The sequence below is a fragment of the Chrysemys picta genome, chromosome 17 (assembly GCF_011386835.1).
Source record: "Chrysemys picta bellii isolate R12L10 chromosome 17, ASM1138683v2, whole genome shotgun sequence".
NCBI classification, from domain to species: domain Eukaryota; kingdom Metazoa; phylum Chordata; order Testudines; family Emydidae; genus Chrysemys; species Chrysemys picta.
The window spans coordinates 8286259-8311008 of record NC_088807.1 but is presented as its reverse complement, the minus strand read 5'-3'; the positions used below and the strand labels follow the sequence as shown (position 1 = coordinate 8311008).

The 24750-nt window shown below is 57.3% G+C and overlaps 1 protein-coding gene across 1 annotated transcript; it reads right to left on the bottom strand.

The window, feature by feature from the left end:
- Positions 1 to 31: 31 nt before the first annotated feature.
- ZSWIM9 (zinc finger SWIM-type containing 9) lies at positions 32 to 21547 on the bottom strand. Its single transcript, XM_065571826.1, has 5 exons — positions 21405 to 21547; positions 19723 to 20004; positions 17716 to 19071; positions 4565 to 4831; positions 32 to 2488 (listed from the first exon to the last, which is right to left on the bottom strand). Exons 1-5 carry the CDS (start codon positions 21530 to 21532, stop codon positions 1135 to 1137), a joined length of 3387 nt encoding a protein of 1128 aa, XP_065427898.1. The 5' UTR covers positions 21533 to 21547; the 3' UTR covers positions 32 to 1134.
- Between the last annotated feature and the right edge of the window lie 3203 nt (positions 21548 to 24750).

The following is a 24750-nucleotide window of genomic DNA, read 5'->3' as shown; positions in this document are numbered from 1 at the left end:
GGGAATTGAGGGAGGAGCTGTAAGCCAGGAAGGGTCAAAAAGGAAAATATACGTTTATTGAATAAAATGTATTCTCTGTACAAAGAGAGCGTCACACCACATCATCCACAGACCAACCTCTGACAGCACAGATACCCGAGAGCATCACACCCCGCATGGCACCATCTGCCCCTGCCAGCACGGACACCCCAGAGTATCACACGTCACATGGCACCATCCGCCCACCCACCCCTGCCAGCGCAGACACCCCAGAGCATCACACCCTGCATGGCACCATCCGCCCACCCACTTCTGCCAGTGCAGACACCCCTAGAGTGTCAAACGCTGCATGGCATCATCCATCCAACCACCTCTGCCAGCGCAGACACCCCTAGAGTGTCATACCCCGTATGGCACCATCCACCCATCCACCTCTGCCAGCACAGAAAACCACAGAGCATCACACCCCACATGACACCATCTACCCACCAACCTCTGACAGCACAGACACCCCAGAGCGTCACACACCGTATGGCATCATCCGCCCACCTCCTCAGCGCAGAAACCCCCGAGCGTCACACCCAAAATGGCATGATCCGCCCACCCACCTCTGCAGCGCAGACACCCCAGAGTGTCACACCCTGCATGGCATCATCCACCCACCCGCCTCGGCAGGCGCAGACACCCCAGAGTGTCACACCCCACATGGCAACATCCACTCACCCACCTCTGCCAGGGGCTCTGGGTGCTCTCAGCTACGGGCCAGCAGTGCCCAGCCCACCATGGGTACACAGACACCTTGGGATCTCTACCCGGCCTGGGCTGCAGGTGCTCTGAGCTATGGGACAGCAGCACCCAGCCCATAATGGGCACCCAACCCACTGAGGTCCCTGCCTGGCACTGGCTGTGGGTGCTCTCAGCTACAGGACAGCACCACCTGCCACTTTCTCTTCTCTGTGAAAACAAGTCAAACAGGACCAGCACCCAGGTATCCCCTCCATCCTGACGTCATCGCAGGGCACCCCCATCGTGGCAATGGGCTGGCTTCTCCCCTGCTGTGCGAGCTGCAGATGTGCAGCCGGCCCCGCACCAGTGCCTGGCCCCCTGACTTACACAGTAAGCACCCGGAGCAGCTGGAGTCCCTGCCCCACGGCCCTAGCATGCGCCCAGCAGTGCTGCCCGGTTCCTGTGCAGCAGGCCAGGGTCAAAGAGCGCCAGCCCGGTGCGCAGGCGTGTGGCGAAGAGGTGGCGGCAGGGGAGCAGGCTGGAGGTGTAGATGGAACAGGAGCAGCGCGTCAGGGCCTGATCCATGGCGAACTCGGACAGGCCGTCATGGAGCAGGTAGCCCTCGGCCGTCTCCTGGAAGCGGTAGCGGCCGTGCCGTGCAAAGCCCAGCTCCTCCTCGATCAGTCCAGCCGGCTCTGGCTTGCAGATGGCACGATAGTGTGTGGCCAGCTCTCCCTCGTCCAGCTCGTGGGCCTCACTGCCCACCTGCATGGCCAGCAGGTCCAGCATGCACTGGGCCACGGTGGGCGAGGGGCTGAGGGCTGCCAGCAGCCGGCGCTGGTGCTGCTTGAGCAGCTCGCAGGCGTTGACGTTGCGGGCCGTCTCAAAGGCCCAGAACTGCACCCACATCTCGCTGCGCGGCTGCCAATGGCGCTGGAAGTAGCGCACGAAGCGCTGGGGGAGAATGGTCTTCATCTCCTGCACCGCCTGCTGGTAGGCGGCCGGCGACTTGGCTGCAGCCAGCCGGCAAAGCAGGGGCCAGATGCGCTCATCTTCGGCGGCACCCAGCTCCTGAGCCTTGCTGAAGAGCGTCTCCAGTACCTGGGAGCGGCAGATCTGCACGCGGGCATTGGGCAGCAGCTCCTTCACCGCCTCCAGGTGGGCAATCTCCACGCCCAGCGTGATGCACCGCACCTGCAGCTTGACCTCAGGCACGCTCTGCACCAGCGAGGCCAGTGTGAAGCGCAGCAGGTCGGGCGTCTCCCGCTGCGTCAGGCAGTAGGCCACCTCACGGCCGCGCCCCGCCCCGTCCACGCACAGCACCGAATACAGGTCAAACTCCTCGTTCAGCCCCACCATGCGGTCGAAGAACAACATGAGCGGGAAGCGCCGGCTCAGCGCCATCATGCGCGAGCTCAGGAAGAAGATGGTCTGGACGATGACCTTGTCCTCCATGAAGACCAGCTTGACCTTGGCACTGGGGTCGCTGGCGAAGAGCCCGTCCAGCACGGTCAGCACGTCCAGCACCCCGTGGTCACGGCTCTTGCAGTAGGAGAGCAGGCGCCGCACGTCTGGCCCCCCCACAAACTGCTTGGAGATCTTGTTGGTGGTGCGCACCGGCAAGCATGAGTTGGCCATCAGGTAGCCCTTCTTGAAGTAGTAGGCAAACTCGATGGGGCACAGGGCGTGGTTGTGGGCCAGCTGGCACTCGGTGACGATCAGCCGGTCCTTCTTGGGGCTCATCTTCAGCACAATGCTGGCACAGCAGCCCTTGTGCTGCCCCCTGTGGGCAGAGAGAGAGGCTGAGCAGGCTGGGACCCCAGCACACGCCTCACCCATGAGCCAGGAGGCAGCTGTGGGAGCTGGCAGGGTGGGGCCTATGCTCACCCCATGCCTGGCGGGTACCACGGCATACACCTGTGTGCATGGAGCCTCCACGCAGCCCTAATAGTAGGGGCCTGGCTCACCGGCTCGCTGCCCTGGGGTGAGGGCACCCCACTGCAGGTCTCCTGGGGAGACCCCAGAGCCACGCCAGCTGGAACTCAGCTATTGTGCTGGGAGGGGGGCTTCCAATTGGGGAGCTGAAGAGCCCAAGCTACTACTGCATGGAGAGGATGGGACAGAGGGACCCATGGCATCGATTGGGACAGAGACAGGTACCTCTGCTCCCCTCGCTCATGAGGCAGGAACCAGGACATGGGCAATGAGACAGGCAGAAATCCCTCCCACACAGTGCTATAAGCCTGGGGAACTCACTACCACAAGGAAGCGCTGGGCCAGGGCTGAGCAGGGCTCAGAGACGAGCTGGGCCTTTGTCTGGATAACAAGAACGCCCAACATTACTGAGGGAGTGTGGCCTACTGGATAGAGCTCTGCACTGGGACACAAAAAAGCTGGGCTCTGTTCCCAGCTCTGCCTGGTGTGCACCCTTGGCAGGCCCGGCTCCGGGGTTTTTGCCGCCCCAAGCAGTGGGGAAAAAGAAAAAAAAGCCACGATTGCAATCGGCGGCCCTTCGGCGGCAGCTCCACCACGCCACTTTCTTCTTCGGCGGCAGGTCCTGCCCTCCGAGAGGGATGGAGGGACCCGCCGCCGAATTGCCAGACGTGCCGCCCCTTCCCCTTGGCCGCCCCAAGCACCTGCTTGCTGCGCTGGTGCCTGGAGCCGGCCCTGGCCGTTGGGCAAGTCCTGTCCCTTCTCTGTGCCTCAGTTTCCCCTCTGTACAGTGGGTAAAGGGCTGTGAGCTCTGCGAGGCAAAGGACTAGATAAGAGCGGGGGACTGTTATTAATTATTAGAGTCAGGATTAAAGCCCCCGCAACGGGGCAGGGAGATAACCCACCTCCCAGCCAGCCACAGACTGACAGGAGCCGGGGGGAGTTCCCTGGGGCAGGTTATGCCACCACTCCCCACTGCAGGGATTCGGGCAGCTCCCTCAGCAGCAGCAGGTGCTGCCACCCTCAGATATGGAGGTAGGCAGCCTGGGGCTGAGCCAGTCTGGCAGTGCCGAGGGACGTAAGCTTTGCCCCATCACAGCCTCACCCGCCTAGGGTAACACGCACTGACAACAGCCACTCATCTGCCCCTTCAGCCACACACACCTCAGCCCCAATGGGACATAGGAAAAGGCTACAGAGGGATCCCGTGCCTGGGGTGTGGAGACTCTTTATACAGGATTCCTTGCCCGGTACTGCGATGCAGCTGCCTCTGGGGTGGGACATGAAGGCCATTTAAAAGTCACACCGAACCAATGCACAACAGTTGAGATCAGGAAGGGGAGTCATACAGAGAACAGAAATGGGGGTTGTAGGGAGACAGACTAGCCATCTTAGCGTTTCAAAAGGATACCTGGGTTCTCACCCCAGCTCTTAAGGGAACTCTCCATGGGATCGTTTTAACTACGAGCGAGGAAGACTCCAATTTTACATCTAGATCAGCCACTCAGCTCCCTTCAGCACAGGCCCCCTAGTGCTGCCCTGGGCATCGGGGACAGCACTTACTGCCAAGGGACAGCACCCTCTACTGAGTCACCAACCCCCACTTCATGCTCTCCACAGCAAAGGCCCCCTAGCACCACCTGGGCATTGGGGCCAGCACTAACTGCCAGGGGAGAGTGCCCCCTCCTGAGACCCACACAGCAAGGATATGGGCTCCAAGCCCTGGCCCAGTTAGACCCTGCTTTGCAGGTGGGCTCTGGTGAACACCACGATGCACAGGAGTCCCACGAGGAACATGGTACATGCCCAGTTTGGTGCTGAACCGTCCTGCATAGCTGTGTCCCTGTGCCTCCCCCAGCCCTTCTGCGTGTGCTGCCCCTCCACCGAACTGCCCACCCCCCGTGCTCCGCCCACAGTGGGTCCTCACCCCTGGTCGGGCTTGCTGGAGCCGCGAAAGTCCTTGCAGACCAGGCGCACAGAGCTGTACTTGAGGGCCTCCACCACGTCGGGCCGTGGGGGCACCGTTGCCCACTTGCACTTGCTGAGCGGCACCGAGTTCTTGACGAAGAACAGGACCTTCCTGCGCTCGCACCAGGCGTCGAAGAAGGCGCTGAACTCCTCCCACGAGAAGAACTCCTTCTCCTGCAGCTCGTCCTCCTCCATCCCGCGGGGCGCCTGAGCCTGCTGGGGACAGCTGGGGTCAGCACCAGGACGGGCAGGGGACAGAGCTCAGTGCTGGAGACCCACAGCACGACAGGCAACCCTCAGACAGCCTCCTGACCAGGGACGGAGCAGAGGAACACCAGAAACAGGCTCACAGCTGCACGGACTCAGCCCCCCAGCCCGCATCCTCTGGGCATGTGCCCCTGCTGTTCAGCCCAGCCAGCGCTGCCCCCCAGTAACTGCTGTGACTCCCCAGTATCAGCCTCAGGGCAGCTCTGGTGTGACACGGAGGGAGGGGCAGGAAGGAGCTGGGGTATGTATCGAACCCCCACTGTGTATGGATCACGTTCCCATGCAGCTCCACAAACCCCTTAGCCCGTGGGGCACCCCACACCAGCAGCCTGTTCTCACATACGCCCATTGTCTCTCTCTCTCTCTCTCACACACACACGTTCAGCGGATTGACAGCTGGCTACGTGACAGCTTTCCGAGCGCAGTCGTCTGTGCGCCCCCCGTCAAGTGGGCTCTGCAGGGACCAGCTCTCGGCCTGACGCTAGTCTTCATTTTCATCAGCGATCAGGTAGGAAATACAAACTCCCAGCTGAGAAGAGCATTCACGGCTGACACACAGACCAGCCGAGCGGTAATTAGCGACGAGGCCAGGGCGGCCAGACCGGGCGAGCTGCACGGCTTGGTCAGCTGGGCCCATTCAAACAGAATGTGTTTAATGCAGCCTGATGCAAGGTCATACCTCTAGGAACAAGGGATGCAGGTCACACCGACCACACAGGGGCTGGACCCTAGAAAGCAGGGACGCGGAAAGGGATTTAGGGGGCATAGGGGACAAACACCTCAACAGGGACTCCTAAGGCAATGCTGTGGCAACAAGGGCTAAAGTGACCTTTGGCTGGATAGGGAGGTAGGAGGCAGTTTTCCCTCTGGGGACGGCGTTGGTGGGGCAGGCCCTGGACTCCTGCCTGCTGTTCTGGTGTCCATGTTTATAAAGGATGTTGAATAATTGTTGAGGGTGCAGAGAAAAGGCAAAAAAAAACCCAACCCAAAAATGATCCGTGGGCTGGAGAAAATGCCTGCCAGGGAGAGACAGAAAGAGCCCAGGTTGTTTAGCTGCTCAAGAAGAAGGTTGAAAGGCGACTTGGTTACACGTCTCAGAAAGACAATCCCAGGTGCTGAAGGGCCCTTTACTCTAGCAGAGAAAAGACAGAACAAGAGTGACTGGTTGGAAACTAAAGCCAGACCAATTCCAACCAGAAATAACGCAGATGAGGGTGGCTTCCCCATCACTCGCTGGATTCAGGTCCAGGCTGAATGGTCTTCTGGAAGCTGCTTTAGTCAGATACAAGTTATTGGGCCAAACAGACAACGGTGACTGGCTGAAGTCTCGGGCTGTGTTATACAGGAAGGCAGGTGACACTTGTCATTGTTTCCATAGGCTGAGCTCTGTGCTGATGGCGTCTCAAGTTTTCTGGAAATAACCCCACCTCATGAAATTCCACAGACAGACTAGCAGCTCTGGCAATTTCACAGGCCGGGGCCGCCATTTCCCTGCCCGTGTGAAGTTTCTATGGTGCAATCTCTCAGGTACCCTACAGCCACTGTCGTAGTGAACTTCCTATCCCCCCATGTCACAATCACACTGCCCCCTTGTGTGTCACACACCTTGTCATATACCCTGAGTCATATACATGGGTCCCCAATTTTTATGCTCCCGTCACACAAATTCAGCCCCCTTTTAGTGTCACACACACCCTGTATCACACTCAGAGCCCTTATTCTGTGTCACACCCTCCTTACCACCCACACACACGGTCCTTCCTCCACGCCATAGATTCCAAATCCAGAAGGGACCATTGTGTTCATCTAGTCTGACCTCCTGTATAACACAGGCCAGAGACCTGCCCCAAAATAATTCCTAGGGCAGATCTTTTTGGCTCAAGATTGGGTGTTTTGGTAAATGGCCAGTGATAGAGAATCTCACTGTTAACATTTACATCTTATTTCCAGTCTGAATTTGTCTAGCTTCAACTTCCACCCAGTGGATCGTATTAGACCTTCCTCTGCTAGACTGAAGAGCCCCCACCTAGGCACTTATAGTCTGTGATCATCCCCCCCTTAATCTTCTCTTTGTAAAACTAAATAGTTTGGAAAACCTGCCTTATAGTGGGAGACTCAGGGAGCTCAATCTTTTAATCATTCTTGTGGCTCTTCTCTGAACCCTCTGCAATTGATCAATATCTTTCTTGAATGGTGGACACCAGAACTGGACACCAGTGCCAAATATAGAGGTAAAATACTCTCTGCTGTTACTCAAGACTTCCATTTATGCATCCCAGAATTGCATTAGCTCTTTCAGCCACAGTGTCACACTGGGAGCTCATATTCACCTGACTATCCACCATGATCCCCAAATCTTTTTCAGAGTCACTGCTTCCCAGGAGAGAGTTCACCACATAAATATGACCTGCATTCTTTGTTCCTAGCTGTATACATTTAACTGTATTAAAATGCACATTGTTTGCTTGTGCCCAGTTTACCAAGCGAACCAGATCACTCTGTATCAGTGACCTGTCCTCTTCATTATTTGTCACTCCCCCAATTTTTGTATTATCTGCAAACTTTATGAGTGATATATGTTTTCTTCTCAGTGGCTCTCAAACTTTTTTACTGGTGACCCCTTTCACACAGCAAGCCCCTGAGTGCGACTCCCCTTACAAATTAAAAACACTTTTTAATATTATTTAACACCATTATAAATGCTGGAGGCAAAGTGGGATTTGGGGTGGAGGTTGACAGCTCGCGACCCCTGAGGGGTCCCGACTCCCAGTTTGAGAACCCCTGGCCAGTCATTGATAAAAATGTTAAACGGCATAGGGCCAAGAACTGGTCCCTGCGGCACCCACTGGAATCACACCCAACCAATGACCATTCCCCCTTTACAATTACACTTTGAGACCTATCAGCCATTTACCGTGGACCATGTTAATTTTATACTGTTCTAGTTTTTTAATCAAAAGGTCGTGTGGTACCAAGTCAACCCCCTTACAGAAGTCTAAGTCTATTACATCAACTTTATTCCCTGTATCATCCAAACTTGTAATCTCATAAAAAAAATCAAGTTAATGTTTCATGTTGATTGGCATTAATTATAGTACCCTTCTTTACTTCTTTATTAATCAAGTCCTGTATCAGCTGCTCCATTATCTTGCCTGGAATTAATGTCAGGCTGACAGGCCTAAAACTACCCTGGTTACCCCCTTTTTAAATACGGGCACAATGTTAGCTTTCTTCCAGCCTTCTGAACTATCCCAGTGCTCCAGGACGTATTACAAATCAACATGAACGGTCCTCAGCCAGCTCTCTCACACACCCTGTCACACACACGATCCCAGCTGGCCACCCCTTGTGCTGCACTACCGCAAGCGGCTCGCCCAGCCCCATCGATTCCCCACCCCGCAGCCCAGCCCCAGTGCCTCTGCCCAGCCCTGCAACCCCGAGCCCTGCACGGAGCTGGGATCGGAGCAGGAGGGACCCACCGACAGCCCCGAGCATCAGCTTGTGTCCTGGGTGGGTCCAGCCCTGAGCTCCAGCCCCGCGCGCAGGTCAACCCCCGCCCCGGCCAGCCCCGAGCTGCAGCCCGCGGCGGGTCCCGCCCAGCTCACCAGCCCGGCTGCACCAGGATGCTCCGCAAGCAGCAATAGCAGGGACTAGAGCCCCCCAGCCCCCACAATGCTCTGCAGCCCTCACCCAGCCCCCGCTTCCCACAATGCACCGCAGCCCTCACCTCCCCCCCACCGGTCCCCCCACTGCACTGCCAACCCAGCCCCCTAAGCTCCCCACAATGCACTGCAGCTCTCACCCAGCCCCCAGAATGCTCTGCAGCCCTCACCCAGCCCCCGCTTCCCACAATGCACCGCAGCCCTCACCTCCCCCCACCGGTCCCCCCACTGCACTGCCAAGCCAGCCCCCTAAGCCTCCCCACAATGCACTGCAGCTTTTACCCAGCCCCCAATTCCCACAATGCACTGCAGCCTCAACCCTCCCCACATTGCACTGCTGCAGCCCTCACTCAACCCCCTCAGCTCCCACAATGCACTGCAGTTCTCACCCCCTGCGAGTCCCTGAAATGCACTGCAGCTGTCATCCAGTTCCCCCAGCTCCCACAATGCACTGCAGCCCCCTCATACTCTAGGGAGCAATGACAGGGTGAGGAAGGCTGCAGGAGGGTCTCTAGGGAGTTGGAAACCTCTGCCCACAGACAGCAGAGCTTTTACCCTCCCTGTCTGATAAAGAGAGGCCAGTCCTAGTGTGGCTGCAACACCACACAGGGGTAATGGTGTGTGTCCTGGCATTGCCATCCCTGCACAGAGCAGACATAGCATCTATGGACTGGGCTGGCTGATAAGTCGTGACACTGGCCCAGTGCTGGGGGGAGAGCAGCTAGTGGGTAGAAAGCTGGTTCTCCCAGTCCAGCTGCAGGGCTCACGCCAGGAGCTCTATATAGTCACCATATGGGCACTGCTGTAAGGTGTGACAACACAGCAAGTATATGGCCATGCTGGGAGTGCAGCGCCAGGGACCCATGGGAAAGGCCCAAAGACAGAGCTGGGATTTAGAGACTATCATAAAACCTGTGGGTAGAGATCAGCTGGCTTGTAACCTCTCCTTGTCTGGGGAATACGGGCACTGAGGCTGGGCGGAAGGCATCCCGTAGCTACGGATTGCTGGGGTGGAGTGAGGAAATGCACATGCCCTCTGAGGCCTGGTCTACACTACGAAGTTTAGGCTGACAGAAGATGCCTTATGTCAACCCCATTTGTGCGTGCATCTACAGTCCAATGTGTCCCCTGCCGTGTGCCCCCCATTATGGGGAGCAGCCAACCCACATCCCCAAACAGCAGGGAGCAGACCTGCTGAGGCTGATGCAGTGCAAACATACACGCTACATGCCACCTGTTGAATCCAACAGTCCTCTAGCAGCTGTCCCACCATGTCCAATTCCCTGGGACAGTGACTGCCCTGCTCACAACTGTGAACTCTACTGCCCAGGACATGGGCTCACAGACAGCGGAAGCCATCGCCCCGGTTTTGAAATGCCTTTTCCTGATAGCCCAGTTTGGCAAGCACACTTCTCAGATCACCATTGTTACATGCAGCTGCACAACGAGCCGTGCCAGAGGTGAATTACACCAGCTCCACACTCCTGCCTGGAGCAGACAGGAGATAGTGGATCTCTTGGGCCCGTGGGGAGAAGAGACTGTGCATACACAGCTATGGACCAGCTGTAGAAACATGGACATCTACACCCAGATTGCACAGGGATATGACAGGGATCAGCAGCACTGCAACATGAAAGCAAAGGAATTTCGCCAGGGATACCACAAGACCAGGGAGGCCAACAGTTGATCTAGTGCTGCCCTCCGCCATTTCTGTAGGGAACCATGGTGGAGACCGAGACAGAGACCACTACAGAGAAGAGCAAGGAGGAGGGGGAGACGTGGCGGAGGACTCCAGCCAAGCTGCAAGCCAGGACCACAGTCAGCCAGTCCCGCCAGTCAAGCACGGATGAGGGGAAGGGAACGCAGAGAAGCATGTGCATGCATTTTCCCTTACAGTGTTTAAATTTAAATATAGTACCTGGCCCTTCCCCAAGTTAACCAGACACATGTATCGATGTTTCCTTGTTTGACTCTTACAAGAAGAGGTAGTGGTGCAACAAACAGAGATAGGGCTGGCATCTGCTTTTCATTCTCCTGTTGGGTTGGAGGCGGGGGCATGAGGAACGCTTTATGTCCCTTGGATCCTCCTGAGAGATCTCCAGGAAAGGTTCATGCAGATTCTCTGCAATCCTCTCCCAAAGGTTTGTAGAGAGGGCTGCCTTATTTCTTCCCCCACAGTAGGACACTATCCCATGCCACTCTGCAATGCGTTCGACTGGCACCATCGCAGTACACAGGCTATTGGCATACGGGCCTGGGCGGCTTCAGGACACCAGCAGCAGCTGTGCTTTGTGACCCTCAGGAGTGAGAGATCAGCTAAACTCACCACCTCCTGTGGAAAACAGTGCCAATATTCAGTGCCGTTGCCCTGTACTCATACCTGTGGAATAGGGACCAAAATTTTACATCATCTGCCAGAGAAAATCCTCCCCCACCCTGGACCACAGCTGGGGCTGGAGAGCAGTGCTGTGCCGAGGCGCTCCAAAGCTGAAGTGTCAATAGGCATGTCTTGTTAAAAGGGTTTATGGGAGTAAGAGAAGGGAGGTTGGAAACGTATAGTTCCCTCGTGACTGTAAATCCAGGGGTACAGTGAATGTTTTCATCACAGCTGCTGCCATTGCATCCTTGAGGCAAAGGAAGAAGAGGACTAGCGAGGGCACATTCACTGAGACCCTGCAGCTACTGCTGCCTTGGATTGTGAACAAAGGCCCTGGATGGCCCACTTGGCAGACAGCCTGGAGAAGGAAAGAGCAGACAGAAAAGGGGCCCAGGAGTGCCAGCAAGACAAGGGGAGAGAGCTGCACCAGGACATAATGGGACTTCTCAGGTACGTAGCAAACCAAACACTGCAGATCCTGGCGGACCTACAGGTCCAACAATCCCAGACTCTCCACCCTTTGCAGTCCTTGGAGACCTCCATAATCACTGCTCCCTACACCCCTCACCATACCATGGGGCACCACAGGCCGCATCCTTACCCGTACTACTCCAAAACCACAGCGTCACAGCTGCTAACCTGCGAGAGCCCCAGCTGCTCTATGTGGACCCACTACGGGCAGCATTTGTGCACTCAAATGGACAATAATGTTTACTTCCTTTCTAATTTTACATTTTCACCCCATTAAATTATGTTAAAAATTAGTATAACATGGCCTGCGGGTTTCTTTGCCCATTGATTTTCTGCACTGTTTTTTACCCATTCGATAAAGTTCTAATTTTGGAGGATCAAGTTATCTTTATTCGTTCATGACACATATTGCAGAATGCAGAGCGGCCCTCAAAGCAAGCAGGACTTGGGCACATGCAGCAAGCGCCCCCGAGGTCACAGCTCCAGGAAGGCACCTAGCCACATCTCTACGTGTCCAGCAAGCACGACGCAGGTCCTGGCAGCACTCAAAGCGGCAGGCCCGAGAACGCTCCACAGAGAACGCTGCTGTGGCCGACCGTTACGGTGCTTTTTAAAAGCCTCCCTCAACTGCACAGTTCCATGCTGGGCTCTTGTACTGGCCCTTGCGTCTGGCTGTTCAAGCTTCACCCTTGCCCCCTTTACCTCACAGGACACAGCCGGCAGCTGTAACCCATGGGGATATTTTTTGCACGGAGATCCAACTTACTGAGTAAACAATGTCAGTGCCCTGTCTGTCTACCAAAAGCACATTCAGCTGTCATTCTGCAACTGCTGAGCCGGAAGAAGTTGAACCCTTCCTTGGTGCTGTCGATGTGGCCGCTGTATGGCTTCATGAGCCAGGGCTAGGCTGTGTTGTCAAATGCAGACGGCTGAAGTGTCGTTGCTGCGGTGACACAGTCCAGGGCTGCTTTGAGTTGTTACAGCTGCTCCATGTCTTTGCCTTAAAAAAACCAGTGTTCTCCATGCAAGCATAAACTGCCCCTTGCTAATTCCACAGACCTCGGTGTTATTCAAGAACGACTGCCGGCACTGCTCTATGACAAAGGCACTCGGCCGGGTTTAGTGCCCTCAAGACACAATCCTAGCTCCCCATAGGAGCTACAGGTGTGCTAACACGAGTGCCCTGTGGCAAGGAGCGATTCAGTGAGTCGCAGGAATTTCTGCTGGCCCCCAGGCCACACAAAGAGATAAAGTGAGGCACCCCAATATTTATAGACTGAGAAACAACTCTCCCTAGTTCATGCCATCTGCTTGCTACCTCCCCTTGTATCATGATCCAGGTTCCTGGGGCAAAACATCCTGTCTGGTGTTAGCTCAGGATAGCCCTGGACTAATCGTCTGGAGTGTGTTTTCACACATACCCCGTATCTGTCACGTCTCCTGGGGGCCTGTATTTTAACAACACTAGCAATATTTTTGCGATGGTCATACAGTAAACTTATAAACAGCTACTTTAACACAGGGCCTAACTTTGACTCAGCCTCCGGTTCAGGCCTCAAAATCTTACACCAGGCCCAGGACTTCAGGCTCTCTCTCTCTCTCTCCTACAGGCTGGTCCCCCAGGATCACTATTGGCATTTCAAGATCGCCAACGGTAATCTGCCAGTCAGGAAAGAAAGTCCCTGCTCGCAGCTTTCTGCACAGTCCTGTGTTCTTAAAGACATACGCGTCATGCACCATCCCTGACCAGCCTACACTGATGTCAGCGAAGCATCCCTGGTGATCCACCCAACACTTGCACCATCATAAAAAAGCCCTTTCTGTTGCTGTCCTCTGTGACGAGGCGGGCTGCTGCCCAAATAGGGATGTGCATGTTGTTTATCGCCCCACCGCCGTTTGGGAACCGCATTGCTGTAAATCCATCCTCTGTGTCCTGCACACTGCTGAGAGCCACAGTCCTGCGCAGCAGGAGACAAGTAACAGCCCTACACACTGCATGACAATGGCCCCACGTAATGGCGCGGCACCCACCTCCTTTCCTGGTTGGGTGCGTCTGCAGTCTTTGAACTGGTACCTTGCTTGGAGGACTCCTCTACTGCTCCTTTTCTGGGATGGGTGTGGCAGGACCCTGAGGCCCATCACACCCCCATAGTGGATTTTCCAACTCCAGAATGATTCCTGCTGACTGGCAGCAATCCTGCATTGCAAGCGTCCAGAGTGTGATGTCCACACACTTCTCCATTGTCAGTGCAGCCCTCATTCTGGTGTCCCTGCACTGGAGGGCTGGGGCAAGTTCAGCACGTAGATCCAGGAACGTGGCCTTTCACATCTGAAAGTTCTGCAGCCACTGCTCGTCGTCCCAACCTGCATTACGATGCGATGCCACCAGTCAGTGCTCATTTCTCGGGCCTGGCAGCCGTGCTCCGGTGTGAATGCCACAGACAATCCTGAACTGTTTGTCGCTGTCCCTCAGCAGTGTCCTCAAAGAAATCTCATGCCCCCCCATTGGTGTGGTTCTTCCTGCAGGACTGCCCATACAGAACTGCACGTCCTGGGTTTGCAATGTTCATGAGAACAGTGCAGAGCGCTGCAGGCTCCGTGCTTCTCTCACGGACGGCAGAGACAGAAGAATAACAAAAGGGTTTGGGGATTTAAAAAAAAAAAAGACATGAAAATTATGGGATATGGATGGCATTATGGGATGGACAACATTGCAAGCTGGGAACTTGACCCCCTAGTTCCCAGATCCCTGGGCAAATCGTACCAGTCCCACAATACATTGTGAAAAATTCCCAAAAGGATATTGGAATACCTGCCTGTGGTGCACCACACTGTGCAGCGACACACGCACTCCTGGGGGGTATACAGCACCAACACAAGCAGCCAAGTACACACACGCCCGAGCAATATACAAACTTTAGCAGTTGTACGCCTTGTGTAACGTGCGTGGACCAAAGTCTTAGACACGGCCTGTGAGTGTCTTTAGTTAATAGGCCAGAAGGGGCCCAGTCTGGTGTCTGCATCACCCAGGTTGGGCAAACCCAACCAGTGAGCCCTGCCTACTGACCTCTGACCAGGCTACAGCAAATACATGTGGTCCTGATGTACTGACTGCCAGGGATGCAGAATCCTCCATGTTCCAGGCCAGTTGTTCTGTCAGTTCCCTTCACTGATAAACACTGACCTTTTATTTCTAGTCCGGGATTATCCAGCTTCAGCTCCAGCCAGGCTCTGCCTTTGGGGGAGCACAGAGCCCCCTGCTCTCTGAAATCTCCTCCCCGGGCAGGTACTCAGAGGCGTGGAGACACTGAGATCCTTCAGCCTCTACCTGCCCGGCAGGTTCCCAGCCCTCCCTTCTTGTAGCTCTTCTCCAACCCCGCCCCACTTGTCCCTGTCCTGTTTGCAGTGAGGACATCCTCTGTCTAGCTGCCTGGCTGCTAGCTCGCTCTCATATGTGGGTCACCTGATTTGCGATCCGGTGGGAATTTCCCGCCAGATCAGACTGGTAGGGACTTTGGGGGGTTTCACCCTCTTCTACAGCCTGAGGCAGGGGTTATCTGGCTGGAATAGAGTTGGGCAGATCGCACCTGATCAATTCCCTGCCATCGCCTTCGGTCTCGCCTCTCTGCCTGACACACAGAAATCAGTGCCTTGAGGACTGAAATGCTTTCATCTGACTGAAGTCCCTGAGCTCGGTCCAGGGGTGTCTGCGTGCAGAGTAAAACCTGGGCCATGAAGATCAGAGCAGATGAGCCCATCTGGCCTTAAACTGCATGAAACTATGAATATACACCGTACCCAGTACCAGTCTCACGAACATGATCCCCTCCCCCTGCTGATCCAGCCAGCCACGCACTCACCCTCTTAGCCACAGCCCCACGCTGGGAGCCTTGGGCAGTTCAATTCCAATGGGACCTTGCCATTCTTTCCGGCGTCTCTGCTCTCCAGGACACAGGCCCCACATCCGGCACGCAACCCCTCCTCTTGGTTCCTTTGCCCTTGCCCATGTTGAGGTGCATGCTGTTTGGATGCACGCACTGTACCAACGATGCAGCTCGCCCTGCAGTACTGTGTGTCCCCGGCGTTACTCATCACTTCTACACCTGTATGCTTCACCAGCAATGGGCCTATGTTTCCTTCCAGCTCATCAATACAGCCATTGCCCAGCACTGGGCTGAGACCAGAGACCAGCGGGACACCCCCAGGGGTGACTAGTCCCCCTTTATCAATTGTCCCTATAGCACAACCATCACTTTGCGCTCATTGCGGTCAGTTATAGCCAGGGAGGATGGGCGTCAGGACTCCCGGGTTCTATTCCTGGCTGTGGAATGGGAGTGGTTATCTAGTGGGGTGGGGGGGCACTGGGACAGTTGGGCTTGGGTCACGCTTGAGTGGTACTTGCAGATCTTGGGCGTGAGAGGGGTTCAAGGTCACAGTGATAGTGACCCCGTGACCTGCTCCCATCCCACTCCCCCTCCGGCAAATGGGGCTCCTCTCGTTCCCCTCCCTGGCCACAAACGGAGAAGGCCCTGTGGGCAGGGGCTCTCCCCTTGGCTACCACCACCCTCAAGGGCTGTACTCGAGGGGAGGCGGGCCAATACCGTGACCAGAACCCACCTGCCCTTGCCTGGGTGTGGGTGGGGCTGGCATCCAGGCTGGGGGTGGAGGGTCGCCCCTGCTGCCCTCCCCGCTTGACTGGGGCCCAGTTCCTCCCTCAGGCAGAGGAACTGATATTCCCAGGGTCCCCCGCAAGGCCAGCGCAGCACTTGGCTGTGGGCTCCCACTCCTTGCTCCTGCTCCCTCTGCAGGCCACAGGGCACTCTGTGACCACAGCAAAGCCTGGGTCTGTGCTGCGACGATGAGAGCTCAGAGCTCATCCATGGGGTATGCTGAGGGGCTACCAGTCTGTCCCCGCTGGCACCACTGGCTGAATGAGGGGCTGGCCTCTCGCTGGACAGGGGGCCATGGTGAGGTCCCTGGGACGAAGTGGGAATGTCCTGTAATATTTGACCCCAATGTGGGCCTCTGTTTCCCCTCTCTATCACCTTATTATGGTGGGGATTGTTTGTTCTCAGGGCCCGCTAAGGGTATGTCCACACTAGACACCCATGGCTGGCCCCTGCCAGCTGACTCATCTGTTGAACTGCAGCGCAGACTTCCGGGCTCAGGCTGGCACACAGGCTCTGTGACTGGGACGGGCCCAGAGCTCACCCGGGCCCAGAAGCCTACACTGCAATTGAACAGGCATGTAGCCGGAGTCAGCTGGCACGGGCCAGCTGCGGGTGTCCAACTGCAGTGTAGATATGCCCTAAGAGACATAGGTAGGAATGGCACCCAGCTGTCTGAGCCAGGATGGGTCACTGAAAGGCCAATCGCCCATGCAGACCCACATGCCCAGGACATGGACACCTAACACCCAACACCCCAGAGAGGGATGGATTCCCCCTCTCTCCGCAGGGAAGCTGGGCACAGACTGGGGAGGTGGGGGATAAGGGCTGGCTGCTGGAAGGAATCAGGACTCTCCCTGGGAACTGACCAAGGCAGTCGGACCGGGGGAGACAGAGCTGGAACAATGGGGTTCCCTACAGCTCGGCTGAGCTCTGGGCTGACCAGAATGGGCTCTGCTTGAACCTCTAGCTCTCTGTTCTGAGCTAAGGACAGCCTGTGCTGTGTGCGGCTGAGTAACAAACCCGACAGCTTTCACAATGCTGGCCAGTGTCACTGTCGATCCTGGCTGAGGTGCACTGCCCCTGCAGAGGGAACCCCTCTCTCCCAGAAGTCTGTCTCCCTGGGACTCGCTGGGCAGGGCAGGGCAGGGCAGGGCAGGGAGCCTCCACCCCACCCCTGGCTGGGCCGTGTCACAGACAATGCTTTCCCAAAGGCATTTTATTGATGGGAACTTTATAAAGAGTCACCTCCACAACCAGACCCACCCCCCATTCCCTGACCCTCTCAGGCACCCCCATGTCCCTTCTCACTGTCCTGAGGCCATGCACCCCCAGCTTTGTGCTGTGGGGACTTGCCCATCCCACACGTCCCCCACAGTCCTGTACCCTGGACCTGTTGGCAGGCAGTTCTCTCCTCCACCCCCAGGCACCTCCTCCTCTCCACCCCCAGAGTGGCGCTGTGGGAGCAGCTCTGAGGCTGTGTCGGTCCTCGTGGCATCCAGGGGCTAGGAAGTGGCTGGCCCCTCTAGTGCCTGGCAGGGGGTGCAGCACTCCTGTGCTAGAAGGTGCCAGTCTGTGCAGCACCCCCAGCACTAGGAGGCAACCGAGTGGGGCCATGCCATGCCCCATCAATAGGAGATGCCAGTCTGGGCAGCGCCCCTGGTGCTAGGTGTCCTGCCCCTCACCGCCCGATGGGGCATGCAGCAAGCCGGGGTCGTAGAGGGGCTGCCCAGTCCAGAGGCGGGTGGCGAAGAGGTGGCGGCAGGGCCGGCGGCTTGAGACATATATGGAGCAGGAGCAGGCGGCCAGGTCGCGGCTCACAAGGAAGGAGCAGATGCCGCCATCCAGCAGGAAGCCCTCGGGCACCTCCTTGACGTGGTAGTTGGCGTGCTTGGCCAGGCCAAGCTCCTCGGCGATGAGCGCAGCGCTGTCGGGCGGGCACACGGCGCGGTACAGCTCCGACACCCGCTCTTCATTGAGCGCCGCCATCTCCACCCGCAGCGCCTGAAGCTCCAGCAGCCCCCGCACACAGGCTGCCAGCCCCAGGGGCGGGCTCAGCGCCGAGCGCAGCTTCTGCTGGTGGAAGCTCATGTGCTCCAGAAAGGGGCAGTCACAGTTGCGCTCGAAGGCCCAGCACTCCGCCCACATGCCCTTGTTGTGGTGCCAGTGCTCCAGGTAGTACTGCAGGAAGGGCAGCGGCGCCACGTCCTCCAGGTCGCTGAGGTACTGGCTGTAGACGCGGGGCGAGCTGGCGTTGGCCATGTTGTGCAGCAGGTTGCGCACCTTGTCCTCCTTGGGCACAGCCAGCTCGCGCGCCTTGCGGTACAGCGCCTCCAGCACCTGCAGCCGGCAGATCTGCACCCGGGCACAAGGCAGCACCTCCTCCACCGCGTCCACGTCCGTGATGCCCGCCCCCACGGTCAGGCACTTCACCTTCAGCTTGATGTCGGGCGCGCTCTGCACCAGGGAGGCCACAATGAAGATGACCAGATCGGGCACGCCCCGGCGGGCCACGCAGTAGGCGCACTCGCGGCCCCGCCCGTTGCCGTCCTGGCAGAGCACCGAGTAGAGCTCGAACTCGCTGTTGACACAGGCCGCCTTGTCCATGTAGAGGCAGCGGGGGAAGCGCTGCACCAGGCTCCGCATGTGCGACGTGGCCAGGAAGATGCTGTTGAGCACGGCCACGTCCTCTTGGAAGACCAGCTTGACCTTGGCGGCCGGGTCGCTCTTGAATAGGCCGTCCAGCTGGCTCAGCAACTCGCACATGCCCTTGTCCTTGGCCTTGCTGTAGTCCTCCAGGTTCCAGATCAGGTCGGGTGCCAGGAACCGCTTGGACACGCTGTTGGTGATGCGGATGGGCAGCCCCATGCTGGCCTCCAGCTGGTGACGCTTGAAGTAGTGAGCAAACTCCACCTCTGACAACTTGTGGTTGTGCTCCAGGCTGGCCTCAATCACCACCAGCCGGTCCTTCTTGGGGCCCAGTCGCAGCGTGATGGAGGCCGGGCAGTCGATCTTCTCGCTGCTGGGGAGGGGAAACGGAGGGGTCAGCATGGGGCAGCCATGTGGGAGGGGTTGGGGGTGGGGACAGCCTCTAGGATCTGGCAGGAGTGAGCCTGAAGCAGATAAAGACATCCACTGCCCATATCACTGGCAGCAACGGATGAAGTCACTCCGGCAAGCTGCCTACCTTGGCACCTGGTGTCCAACCCATCCCTTGACCTGGGGGGACTAAATGGAGAGGGGCCGTGGCCCCATGGGGCGGTGTTGCCGGGTGCCACAGAACACAGAACCAGGAAGAGGATCTCAGGCTGCAAATTGCTGCCTCCAGGGCATGCGGGGGAGCCCCATCACTGGCACATTTAACGCCGGGCATGGCCCAGCCTGGAAACCTCCTGGCCAGGCCGAACGCAACCCAGTAATGCCCAGCAATCCCCTGGCAAGGCTAATGGCAGCTCCCCCAGGCCCAGGCAGGGCCCCCTCCGCCACCACAGCCGGGGGAACACGACAGGCCCCCAGTCGCACCCGGGGGAGAGCAGTGCGCCATGTAACAGCTGAGTCAGGATAGCAGGGGGAAGATCTGCCAGCAGAAACTAAATGCTGCAGAGTGTGGACTTAGTGGGGGGGGGGGGAGGGGGGGGCGGCCCTGCAGCGAGCCCTAGGGCGTCCCACTCACAGCCGGTTGCGTTGCACGGTGCTCTGGCCCACGTAGGTGCCGCTGTGCTTGCAGATGAGGCGGACGAAGCGGAAGCGCAGGGTGGCGGCCAGGCTGGGCTGGTAGTGCAGCGGGTTCTGGCGCAGCGAGATCAGCGGCTTGAGGCTGGCGATGATGAATAGCACCTTGTGCTTCTCGCACCAGTCATCGAAGAAGCTGCTGAACTGATGCCATGTGTGGAACTCCTGGCCCAGGCCCAGGTCCCCCATGGCCCTGCGGGCGGAGGGTGGGCACGGGGAGCCACTGCCACAGGGGACACAAGACAGCGTCAGCTGGGCAGGGGGGAAACGCAGCCTCCTGTCCACCCCGAACCAGCCGTCACTGCCTGGCCCCCTCATGCTGCCGGGTCCCAGCCCCCCGACGCTCCCCGGGCCCCCCTCCGAGCAACGGGCCCAGCCCCCTGACGCACCCCGTGCCCCCCTCCGAGCAACGGGCCCAGCCCCCCGACGCACCCCGGGCCTCCCTCCGAGCAACGGGCCCAGCCCCCCATATCCCCCTCTGGGCAACGGGCCCAGCCCCCCATATCCCCCTCTGAGCAACGGGCCCAGCCCCCTGACGCACCCCGGGCCCCCCTCCGAGCAACGGGCCCAGCCCAACGACTCACCCCGGGCCCCCCTCCGAGCAACGGGCCCAGCCCCCTGACGCACCCCGTGCCCCCCTCCGAGCAACGGGCCCAGCCCCCTGACGCACCCCGTGCCCCCCTCCGAGCAACGGGCCCAGCCCCCCGACGCACCCCGGGCCCCCCTCCGAGCAACGGGCCCAGCCCCCCGACGCACCCCGGGCCTCCCTCCGAGCAACGGGCCCAGCCCCCCATATCCCCCTCTGGGCAACGGGCCCAGCCCCCCATATCCCCCTCTGAGCAACGGGCCCAGCCCCCTGACGCACCCCGGGCCCCCCTCCGAGCAACGGGCCCAGCCCAACGACTCACCCCGGGCCCCCCTCCGGGCAACGGGCCCAGCCCCCCGACGCACCCCGGGCCTCCCTCCGAGCAACGGGCCCAGCCCCCCGACGCACCCCGGGCCCCCCTCCGAGCAACGGGCCCAGCCCCCCGACGCACCCCGGGCCCCCCTCCGAGCAACGGGCCCAGCCCAACGACGCACCCCGGGCCCCCCTCCGAGCAACGGGCCCAGCCCCCCGACGCACCCCGGGCCCCCCTCCGAGCAACGGGCCCAGCCCCCCGACGCACCCCGGGCCCCCCTCCGAGCAACGGGCCCAGCCCCCCGACGCTCCCCGGGCCCCCCTCCGAGCAACGGGCCCAGCCCCCCGACGCACCCAGACCCCTCTCCGGGCAACCGGCCCAGCCCCCCATATCCCCCTCCGGGCAACGGGCCCAGCCCCCCGACACACCCCGGGCCCCGCTCCGGGCAACGGGCCCAGCCCCCCATGTCGCTCTCCCGGCAATGGGCCCGGCCCGCGACGCGCCCCAGTTCCCCCTCCGGTACCTGCCGAGCTCCCTCCCGTCCCGGGGGCCCGGGCACCGGGGCTCCTCCCCCACAATGCACCGCGCGCGCCGCGGCCGGGAGCCGGGACAGGACAATGCCTCGGTGTCCCAGCGTGCACCGCGCGTAGCGGGGGGCGGGGGGAGTCTCTCCGGGGGAGGCCCGTGGCCGTCCTGGGGCGGGGGGACTCTCCGGGGGTCTGACCTGGAGGGGAGCGGGCGGGGCGCAGCAGGACTCGGTGGGCGGAGGCCAGGGGGCGCAGGGAGGCAGGACTGCGGGGGGAGGGGGGGGTGTTTGTGGGACTGTGTAGGCGTGTGCCCGGGGTTGTGCATTGTGCACGCGCGTGTGTTAGTGGGTGTGCCGGGTGGGCGTTAGCATGGGTGGGGGTGAGAGCGCCGTCACTGGTGCTGTCACCCAATGGTGGCCAAAACTGGCCCTTTCAACCAAAATCTAGTTAATAAATTAGGTTTGGGACGTTTTCACTTGGAAACCCCTTTCGTTTATCCAGAACTAACTCTAGCCTTAAACCTGCCCCTCGCCCTGCCCCTCACACTAATCCTAACCCCATTCGAACGCTCAGCCAAAACTAGGGTGACCAGACAGCAAGTGTGAAAAATCGGGAGGCGGGGGGGTAATAGGAGCCTATATAAGAAAAAGACCCAACAATCGGAACATCTGGTCACCATATCCGAGACCTAACCACAGCTAAGTATCTGATTTGGTTGCAGATCTCTGTGACTTCTTCAGTCTGCTTCAGCCCCGCTCGGGCTCGGGCTTCAGCTCTGGGCAGCGAAGCTCTAGTTTCGGCTTCAGCCCCGCCATCACCAAACCCTGATTTTGTACAGTTTCCCCATGACTGTACCATGAATTTTGTTTAATTTTACCGTGACAAAATCATATCCAGAACTATAACCCAGCCCTAGCTCTAGCCCTAACCCCTCAGGGTATGCACACGAGGATGTAGGTTAGGTTTGGCACTGGGGCTGTGACCCATTTCACACCTAATATAGACAAGGGTGGTTGGATGTGAAGCCTTGTTCATTGCTTAGTGTTAGCTCCAGGGGGCTCTGGTTGACCCCACTCTGCCACACCCTGTACAAACCCTGAGCAGCAGCAGATCCAGGGAAGAGATGGGAGTTGCATGACAGCATCAGAACTGGCTCATGTAAAGGTAGGGTGACTAGATGTCCCGCTTTTATAGATACAGTCCCGATTTTTGGGTCTTTTTCTTATACAGGCTCCTATTACCCCCCATCCTCTATCCCAATTTTTCACATTTGCTGTCTGGTCACCCTCTGTAAAGGGCAGGGAGCCAGGACTGGTCAAATGGGAGTAAGAGAGAGTTAGTGGGACTGTGTACATGTTAATAGGTGTACTAGATGTGTGTTAGAGAGTATGGTTATGTGTGTGTGTGCACTATCTGCAAATGGTGACTAAATCTCACCATTTAAGGCAAAAATCTATTTAAAATAATAAACTAAACAATTGAGTGAACTTTATATTGGAAATACATTCAGTTTAGAGAACTAAACTTAAATCTAACATGAAAACTGCCCTTCACCCTAATTCTAGCCTTTCCCTAAGCCAGTTATAAAAACAGATAATGAAGTCATATCATATGACAACACTCTTTCCATTTCACTAGTATCTCAGGAGGATGTTAAACAGCAACTACTAAAATTAGACATTTAAGATCAGCAGGTCCAGGTAACTGGCATCCAAGAGTTTTAAAAGAGCTGGCTGAGGAATTTCCTGGACCCTTAATGTTGGTTTTCAGTAAGGCCTGAAGCAGTGTGGAAGTACCAGAAGACTGGAAGAAAGCTAATGGTGTGACCATATTTTAAAAGGGTAAAAGAGATGACTTGGGTAATTATAGGCCTGTCATTCTGACATAGATCCCCCTGTAGATAAGGGAGAGGTTGATATGGGATTTGATTAATGAAGAATTAAACAAGGGTAATGTAATTGATGTCAGTCAATATGGATTGATGGAAAATAGATCCTGTCAAACTAATTTGGTATCATTTTTGTTGCAATTACAAGTTTGATTGATAAAGGTAATAGTGTCGATGTAATATACTTAGACATCTCTAAGGCCTTTGACTTGGTAGAGCACATTTTGATTTAAATCTAGAACGCTATAAAATTAACGTGGCACCCATTAAGTGGATTAAAAGGTAGCTAATTGATAGGTCTCAAAATATAATTGTAAATGGGGAATCATTGAGCGAGTGTGTTTCTAGTGGGGTCTCACAGGTTTCTGGCTCTACGTTTTTTAGCATTTTTATCAGTGACCTGGAAGAAAACATGAAATCCTCACTGATGAAGTTTGCAGATGACACACAAATTGGGGGAGTGGTAAATAATGAAGAGGACAGGTCACTGATTCAGAGCGATCTGGAACACTTTGTAACCTAGGCGCAAGCAAACAATATGCATTTTCATATGGCTAAGTGTAAAGGTACACATCTAGAACAAAGAACGCAGGCCGTACTTACAGGAGGGAGAACTCTATGCTGGAAAGCAGTGATTGACAAAGGTGTGGGAGTGGTGGTGAACATGAGCTCTCAGTGCCACGCTGTGGTCAAGAAGGCTAATATGATCCTGGGATGCATAAACGGGAATCTTGAGTAGGCGTAGAGCAGTTATTTTACCTCTTTATTTGGCACTTTTATACTGTCCGACATGCCCATTGCAACCCCCTGGCAGTAGTCTTTTTGTCCTCCCCCCGGTATTTTTAGTAAAAGTCAGGGACAGCTCACGGGCTTCCGTGATTTTTTTGTTTATTGCCCATGATCCGTCCCAGACTTTTACTAAAACTACCCTGGACAGAATCTTAAACTTAATCCTAACCCAACTTTAGCCCTAAGTCTTAACCTAACCCCAACCCTGGCCCAGACCCACCGCCCCACCAGGGCATAGGCATGTAGGTTAGGTCTGGCTCTGTAGGCTCTGAGCCATTTTACACCCTAATGTAGAGAAGCTAGATGGTCACAAGGGTCCTTCTGGCCCTGGGATCTAGGAATCTCTGCCCTGGGGCCTCTCCAGGCAGGGAGGGAGGCCTGGGGAAGAAGCTAGTCAGCTGTCTTTTTGGGTCAGAAGGCAGCTCGATCACCCTCCTAGCTAATATTAGCAGCCCTTCCTGGGCCAGACAACTGTGGTATTCAGGAAGCTCCCTGCCTCCAGACCGTCTCACTCCAAGGAGGGGTTGCATCCAGCACCCAGACTCGGACCTGCTCCATCTCACAGCCTGGGCTGTGGGAATCTGCCTGCATCAGAGCTGGACTGTGCAGCAGGGTGCGAGAAGCAGCACTGAACTCCAGGACACTACCAGCACGCTGCTGCTATCCCCATGAATACAGATGAAACGCAGCTCCAGGGCAGCCCATACTGGAGTCTCTCTTACGTCTCAAACCCCAAGAGCTCTCCTCTTCCTCAGCCACTTAGCTTCTGGCAGCAATTCCTGCCCCATGGTCCAGAACCCCTGTGTTTAGCCATGCTGTGGCTAAAGGCTCCTGAAGGGTCTCGTCAATACCCACCCTCCCAACAG